The 8,702-nt window shown below is 34.9% G+C and overlaps 1 protein-coding gene across 1 annotated transcript; it reads left to right on the top strand.

Annotated features, from left to right (window-relative positions):
• The first annotated feature begins 247 nt into the window (after positions 1-247).
• Positions 248-5,614, top strand: LOC132698631 (uncharacterized). Its single transcript, XM_060664824.1, has 5 exons — positions 248-370; positions 1,714-2,379; positions 3,783-4,058; positions 4,112-4,317; positions 4,372-5,614. Exons 1-5 carry the CDS (start codon positions 248-250, stop codon positions 4,736-4,738), a joined length of 1,638 nt encoding a protein of 545 aa, XP_060520807.1. The 3' UTR covers positions 4,739-5,614.
• Positions 5,615-8,702: the final 3,088 nt, after the last annotated feature.

Raw genomic sequence — 8,702 nt, 5'->3', positions numbered from 1 at the left:
GATATTAAACCAAATTTCGATTTCGGACTACCCATTAATTCCTAATTACTGCGTCGGTGGTGACGACGAGAACTGGGTCCTCCATAAAAAGGAAAGAATTGAACGAAAGCATCACAAACGTATATTTTGCTTCACCTCGTAACGATGGTACATTGATTGACGATAAGGCTATCGAAATGCAGAGATTTTCCGACAATGTCAATAACAATAGATAAAAGTGAATTTTAATCCGCTGTTAGTAGTAACCATGAGCTTTACATACGAAGGCGGTGTTATAAAGTGCGAAGATTTTATGTTCGACGATGCGTGTGGTGGTCTGGGACTTCAATATTTCAACGCTCTGAGGCTGCACAAACAACAACCAGCGCAGGTAATATCGGGGATATATCTTCATTTTATTCATTTCATGAAAGGTAAAAATGGAAGCCAATAATATACCTGGGACTACAATACGATTTTCAAACGGAATATTCATTTTATTTTAAGTCAAACTTCTAGGTATAATTTAATTTTGAATGGTATTTCTGTGCCAATTTTCGAAACAAAACGGATTTCAAATTATATGGGTTACATCTTCGCCAAATGTGGTTCCAAATGTCAAACTTAAAGGCTATCTAACGAAATATTGTTAAGCAATGGATTAGACAACTTTTGCCCAGTCTCTATAGGAAAGGGCAACTAATACAATTTATAATTTCTATTCGAAATATCACTTAAAATACCTGTAACTTCCATTAATTACCGCTTCCATTGTCATTGCAGAAATCTTGCTTCTATTAAATAGATAACGAGAAGTAAATAAAAGAAACCTTCATAAATACTATATTTATTAATCATCATTTTGAGGACAACAATGAAATAAAAAAAAACATCAAAGTTCAGACACATTACAGATATATACGAAAATTGAAACAAAGCTCACATAATGTGTTTCTTGTATTAGAGCTTCTAAAAACCTTTTCAATTCCAGACCTTATTCAAGATATGATAAAGGCATATTTTGAAACAACTCATCTACAAAAAAATTTATATACAGTCCAACAGCCAAATCTAACTCATCTTGAAATGTAATAATGAAAATTCATATTTAACAAAACCATTGTATTTCAATATAACTTTTCAGTTTTAACAATGTAGTCCGAACAAGAAACAAAGCTTGTAGTTGTATAAGTACGTCCAAGAGTATGACAGTTGCAGGACACCGATTCACCAACATACTGAATTTGTCAAAATGTCACTTATTAAATTAAATTATAATTTTTTTTTTTATTTATTTTGATATAATAAGTCATACAATAGTTAATACATTTTTAGGTTATTAATTTTGAAATTTGTAAACAGCTTTTCTGCTTACTTAACAAAAAAAGAAATATTCTATTGTTAATTTTCTTAGACCTGAGGGTATTTCTCAAAGCACCTTTAGAATCAACTGAGTTTTGATGGACTTATCACAAATTTCCTAATGATTATTAATAACCTTAAAAAATTCTTTAATTTTAATATTACCACTATAATTCCAGTAATGACTCCTGATAACCAATATACTTCCAGTGACTGCCACGACTATGTATTTTCATTACCACCCGTTCATACTATTTACAAAACTTCTGGATTCTTCCTGCGTCGATTGTTGTTGAATCGTTGTTGCAGTTTTGTAAATAGTATTACGGTAACCTGTGGAAGTTTCATTGAAAAAAGCACGTTTGCTTGCAGATTAATACTCAGAACGATGAGTTCGATACTTTCAGTCAACTCCTCACGAAAACCGTAAGAACTTCGTTGGAATTAAAGAAAAGAGGAATCCGATCCCAAGATCTGATAGCCGTCTGCACCACAAAACAAAATTTAAACGCCTGCGTACCCATTCTAGCCGGGCAATATTTGGGCGCAATTACTTTCAGCCTGGACCCTTCCTTAAGTATATCCGAATGCTCAGAACTGCTGGCGCAAGTACATCCCAAAATAATATTCGTCATAGACAAGGCAACTGACACCATAAAACGTTCGCTCGAAAATTGCGGGATAGATGCCGAGATAATATCTTTCGGGCAAGAATTCGAACTGCAGTTTCTTCAACCGCAAGAAGCAGAAGATTATTTTCGACCGGTTTACATCGGAAATTTGAAACAGACGGCCGTCATACACTTTAGCAGTGGTACCACAGGGACACCAAAGCCGATTTGTCTAAATCATTATTATTTCTTGACGTTAATCGACAGGTCGCGGAAAAGAGGATCGGGGATTTCCTTAAGATTCGCGAACTTTTACTGGGTATCCTCTTCGATGGAGCTGGTAATGTTTACAGTTCGTGGCGGCTGCCGGTTGCTAATGGAGCACTTCAACGCCGATGACATATGGACCGTTATCGACAAGTACAAGGTAAAGAAAAAAACAAATGGCAATATCGACAAAATGGGTCAGAAGTCACAAATAACACACTCTAAGCGGTCATTTGTCGCCATACAATATTTCACACTAAAGCAATTATAAAAATTCCTTCTTTATTATAGCGACGGGGTTAACAACTTTGGTTTTAAAATTAATTTTAACAAAAACACAATTTGATATTGCCATTGCATAAAATTAAAAAAAATCTGCAATAGGTAAGTAATATAGGTTAAAAGGCCACTAGTCACTTGTACTTGATGCCAAATGTAACGTGAATAATTCAATCTGCTTAGCGATATATCACTATCATAATGTAAAATGCACCTGAGAAAAGCAAATAGTGAACTGCTCTTTGCTTAATAATCGCAAACGACGTATTTTCTGTCTGTTTACCAAAACTAGGTGACATTTGGGTCATAACTTGAAAAGAGAACGATACCTAATAGGAATATATAAAAAATAATACAATGAGAGTCAACGCACACCACAACTCAAAAACAATGTAAATAAATCAACGAGACTTTTGGTTCATAGTGCTGGCCTCTCGGTCACCTGAATTAGAGATGTCTTAATTAGGAATGCAGGAGAAGTTCCTAAGTTAATTAATTAATTAGCCTTAAAAATTAACCGGTAGATGTGCAGTATTCTAGCCGCACTCTAATAAATATTACATTTAAAAATTTTTTATAAAAATTTTAATATATTTCTTTTCCTCTTTTTATTACTAAAGCTACCAACTTAAGATTTTCTTTATTAATATCTGTGTATAATACATGATGTCAATCTGGATTTGTTAATTTTTCTTATCTTCCACTAAATCAATTTATATCTACATGTATTTCCTCATTATCAAATCTAACCTGCTTTTTAATCTTTTGATGTTGAAACACTTTTTGTGCCCAATTTTGGTTCTGAACTGATTTACTACGATAATTTTTGATGATGTTCACAATTAGGCACTAGGTACTGTTTTTTGTTACGCTTGAAGATCAGAAATATAGAATGTCCATCCTTCATTATTGTTTTTCCATGGTTATTACTGAAATTTTACTGTTTCTCACTACTTGAGCGATTCATACTTATTCTCTTGTCCGGGAAAACCAGTGGAACCACAACCATATTTCTGCCGCAACATTACTCTTACTTATTTGGAAATTTAGTATTGCTGCAGCAAACCATTTTTTCTTATGCACTTAGTGTCGGGTCTAGAGAAATACCTTACCTGGAGTATTTTTCGGAATAATTGCACAACTAGCAGGGACATAAGGTATTTTCTTAAACTCATTTTTTTGGGAAATTCCATTTTTTTTTTCACAAATCAAGATCTTTACGACTGCCAAGCCTATTGGTTTTTTTAAAATCCTAAAAATATCATAACTTGTTATGAATTACAGGTGACAGACTTAGGTCTGACGCCAATGGAATGCATTGAGCTGACGTTAACTACACGACCGCCTTCAGTCGAAACGTCCAGCCTGAAAGAACTGATGACCGGCGGTCAAGTTTTGCATCAAGATTACCTGTTAGCGTTAAAGAAACTTTTTCCCGATACCAAAGTTTTCCAAATTTACGGTATGACCGAAGTTGGTTTTGCAACCAAATTTGATGAAGAGCGTCTACGCAATAAACCCTTAAGTTGCGGAATACCCACTAAAGGGTTGTGGTATAAGGTAAATTAGAAATCTCGCTGTCACTTACAAGTTACGCATATTTCGCGATGCAGGTAGTCGATATCGAGACGAGGAAAGTCCTGGGACCCAACCGACCGGGAGAGCTGATGATCAAAGCCAAACATATGTTCACCACGTTTTACAACAGATCCGCTGCGGGCAGTTTCGACCAGGATGAATTTTTCAAAACGGGAGACATGGTGTATTACGACGACCAGTTCTGTTTCTTCGTGGTCGACAGATTAAAGGCAATATTAGGGTAAATTTTCTTGATGCAACGTTTGCACTTATAGGAAAGGTTACTTTTTTTTAGATGGAAAGATTATTTGATCTACCCGTCCCACATCGAAGAGGTTCTGATCAGGCACCCATCGGTTCAAAACGCGGTCGTTATCGGAATACCGCACAAAGTCGAATCCGAACGTCTGCTGGGCGTGGTTGTTTTGAAAAGTAACGCACCCAAGGTCACCGAAGAAGAGCTGGTGAGATTTGTAGATGAAAGAGTACCCGACCACAAAAGGCTTAGGGAAGGGGTTAAGTTTATGGATTCCTTCCCAACTACCGTTACTGGAAAGATCTGCAGGAGAAAAATAAAAGAGCAAATTTTGTTCAAATATTATAATCAGTACGACGACCTGTCATTTTTAAATCCTAGGGATGCAAAGTATTGTCGGTCCTGATAATGCAGAGCCCGAGAATACAAATAAGTAAAATTACCGAGGGGTTAACCACAGGGAGGAGGGTATACGTATAATTTGTTGGAATACCTCTGGAATTCATTTGTAATTAGTTGGAATGCCTCCGGTATTCGTTAGTACCTCCTCCTTATCTTATCTTCGGTTTACATTGGCAAATATTGTAGCGCGGCTAATTTCGTTTGCTTCTGCGCGAAATATATCAATATATGTCATTCCTATTCATTATCTTAGGTTTTAGAGCCACGGTGCTCATTTAGTTCCAGGACTTCTATAATAGTTTGCGTTCTTTGATCAAATTTCGAAGGTCATTTTGTTTTTTCGCACACTGTAGGACATCGTCACTGGTTACAGCTAAATTCTTAATTTGCTAAGAACGCGTCTCATATGTTTCTAGATTTTAAACATGTAGCGTCGTTCCAAGCTTATGTCACCATAATTCCTCTGCGGTTTATCCATCGGAAATTTCGATTCAATATAATGTCGATGGTTTTGGTTTTATAGCCATGGTAATATTTTGTTGTTCTCAAAATTCCAACGGAAGCAATTTTGTAATTTTTTATTTTTATCTGTTTTCAGATTTGCATTTGATTTTGTTTATCTACCGAATAAAATCAAGTTTATACAGTATCAGTTTATTGTTATCGACACCGCCATTGTCCCAGTTTTCTCCCGATATGGCTTTTATTTAATCGAACGGGAGTTATTGACCGACTTAATTGCATAAACAACATTTTTATCGCATAAGAGTAATTCTGGAATTTTTTCAAAAAGTTCCATTTTTCCATTTACTACGTGCATTTCGGTCGCCGTCGAACCCGTGCACGACTTTATGGCTAAAGTGAATACAGATGGATACACTACGGGGAAAATATATAATTTATATAATGGTCCTTTGTCATACGCGAGTTCATTGCCTCAGCGCAGACATGCTAAATGGTCTACGCGCACATTTTGTTTAGTCAAGTTCCTTTTGTTGTCTTATAAGTGTTGTGTGTCTCGGAATCGCATTTTATGGCATTCCAGTTAATGCATTTTATTTCCAAATACAAGGGCGAACGTCCGTTACACGTATGGGTGGCCGTTAAAACGACGAATCGTCAAACGCAAACGCAATATGCTAATCTTCTTTGGTACTCCATCCTTTCAACAATATCAGATTACGGATATCGATTTTTGTCAAAGAGATAATGAATGAAAGTATATGAACCATCTTGTATATCTCGGTAAAAAGATATATTAAAATATTAAAATATTTTTTTCTACTACCGTCTGTAAAATGGCTAATTACTCACCGATCTAGCGTGCGGTAAGTATCAATTTACCACGTCAGTTTCGTTTCCCACGAATCCGAGCTACTTCGGATATTTCCAGGATTTTACCGCACAAGTTCGGAAGCAATCGGATGTTTTCGCGCTTTGAATTTTGACCTTTGTCAATTCTGTATGTATCCAATGTACCGAAAAGCTAACGGTCGTAGAAAAAGTAACATTAGAATCTGTTTGCATGAGTTAGGTTCTTTAGTTTCATTACCGAACTTGTAATTTCCATTTTTATTTTAGCTCTTTTTTTTATTAAAAGCACACAAACGACTTTTACTTAATTTAACTGTTATTGCATTGCAATTGCAGACCTTTGTTACGAAGAAACGTTTTATTTTCTGTGAACAACAAAATAAATAGATACATAAGAATTATAGTTTTGAACATTTGATAAAATGTGATATTTCCTACATTACATCACCCAATCAGCTTTGTTTTCCATAATAATAAAAGGAACTGTCGAAATTACCGTAATTGGATGGCCACTCGGAAGAGTTTCAGCTATTTCTTGTCCAAAATGAAATGTCGTTCTTCTTCCGAAGGCGTCAATGATCACTTTAGATTCGTCCGCCTCTAATATCATACTAGTGCCTTCTTCCGTAGTTTTCTTGGCGTTCTCCGGGGTGTCTCCTAACGCAATGGAAAGAACATTAAATCCACATTACTAAGCATATGTCCTAAAGGCGATGGTAAAGTACGTAGTCAGTAAAAGCTTTCCAAAAATCAGTGTACCTAACATTGTTTAGTACACCAATAAAAATGTATTTTTCTACTCCCGTCTCTAAAATACCTAAGTACCGACCCATCTAGCGTGCGGTAAGCGTCATTTTACTACGTCAGTTTCGTTTCCCATGAATCCGAACCACCTCGGAATTTTACTGCACCGGCTTGGGAGCAATCGGATGTTTTCGAAGATTTTAACGCATGATTTGAATGTTGGCGTTTGCCAATTCTGAAAATCATGCCAGAGAATGTATTCATGTTGTTTTGCAAAAATGCACCAAAAAACCATTACACACAAAAATGTTATGCAATATGTCAGACAATTTAAATACTACCTGCTATAAGCTACAATTAAAATCTGGTGGTCTAATCGATAACTAAAGTGACATTTATAATTTAAGTTTCACACAGAAATTTTACATACCGTTCGCATGAACTTTATCATCATGTATCATCATCATAGTACTTTTACAGTTTTTATATTAATATCTTGCCAAGACCAATTGTATCAGTGCATATCTCACCAGTACAAACAAAACAAAAATTGAAGGTTAGAAATTTTATAATCTTAAGGGCTCTGTCATTAGATCATCAGAAACTAGTAAATATTTTGTTTGAATGGTACGAAATTTTGGAATCCGATAATCTGTTATCATTTTTAATTTTTTAGATCGTGATTTTTTTGTGACGTATTGGATTATGCTACATGTTTGGTAAACTCTTGATCTCCCTCTTTTATTAAGCACTCGCTCCGCTCGTGCCAAAATCTGAAGTTAATATCATAGTAGTGGGAGTTAAATTAAAATTATCCATTTTCAAAGAAACTTCCAAAATCTACCGTAATACTTTTTTCAAAACTTCTGGATTCCTCCTGCGTCGGTTTTTGCTGAGTCGAACCTGCTAACGCTTCGCCGATCATCCTGTTGACTTCTTCAGAGCTTAACTGAAAGTCACGCGCATTCTACTCTGAAACGGTTTCATTGATACTCTGAAGAAGCCAACAGGATGATTGGCGAAACATTAGCAAGTTCGACTCAATAAAAACCGTCTCAGGAGGAATCCAGAAGTTTTTAAAATAATTTAGGATAAAATAATATAGGATTTTTCTCAAATATTTTAAACATAATGGCTAAGAAAGCGAAAATTTCAAGAATACGCAATAGCAAACGAGTGTTCCTATTCTTAAAATTAAATAAGTTGCCTTAACGTACTTATGCAATATAAATAATTTAATAAGTAATCATTATTTTAAGTAAGTTTCTTGCTTAAACTTGTTACTCTTTTCATATCGTGAAAAAAAAGACAGCAATACTCAGTACTCGGTAATTATTACCACGCTCGATCCCTTAGTATTGGATTATTAAAATATTGAATTTTGAATAATCGAACTTTCTATTCGCATATAAACAAAAAACACGGATAGGTGAATAACAACAATTACTGATGATTGGAGCGAGCCCTATGATGAATCAATCAGCAGAAAGAAGACTTTTTGGTCTGAATATAATTAAATTTTAGGAATACATTGTATAAAATTATAATTGTGGGAGTGCCATTTCTATCCGTGATACTAAAGCTCCTTACAAAACGATAACACAAGTCTAAAAAATAAAAACCTTTTGACATATGATTTTAAATTGAAAACTGATTTTGGTAGGCTGGTTTCAAAAAATCTATGCATTTATTTGTATCACGGAATGTTTTTTTGCATATGTTAAAGAAACAAAACTATAATTCTAAAATAATGTACTTTTTTATTCGGTAAAAAAGTGAAATGCTAGTTTAAAAAAAAAGTGAAAAAAACTTTACGCAGACTTTTTTGAGTGAAATCTTCGTCTTTTTGCCAGAAAGCTGTAGCCCGCCATCATTTCCTTAATGCCTGCTGAAACCTCTCTCAATATTCT

Source organism: Cylas formicarius, unplaced genomic scaffold, assembly GCF_029955315.1.
Source record: "Cylas formicarius isolate icCylForm1 unplaced genomic scaffold, icCylForm1.1 PGA_scaffold_2__14_contigs__length_35257938, whole genome shotgun sequence".
NCBI classification, from domain to species: Eukaryota; Metazoa; Arthropoda; class Insecta; order Coleoptera; family Brentidae; genus Cylas; species Cylas formicarius.
Note: the sequence above shows the minus strand (reverse complement) of the source record. Positions and strands in the feature narration are given on the sequence as shown.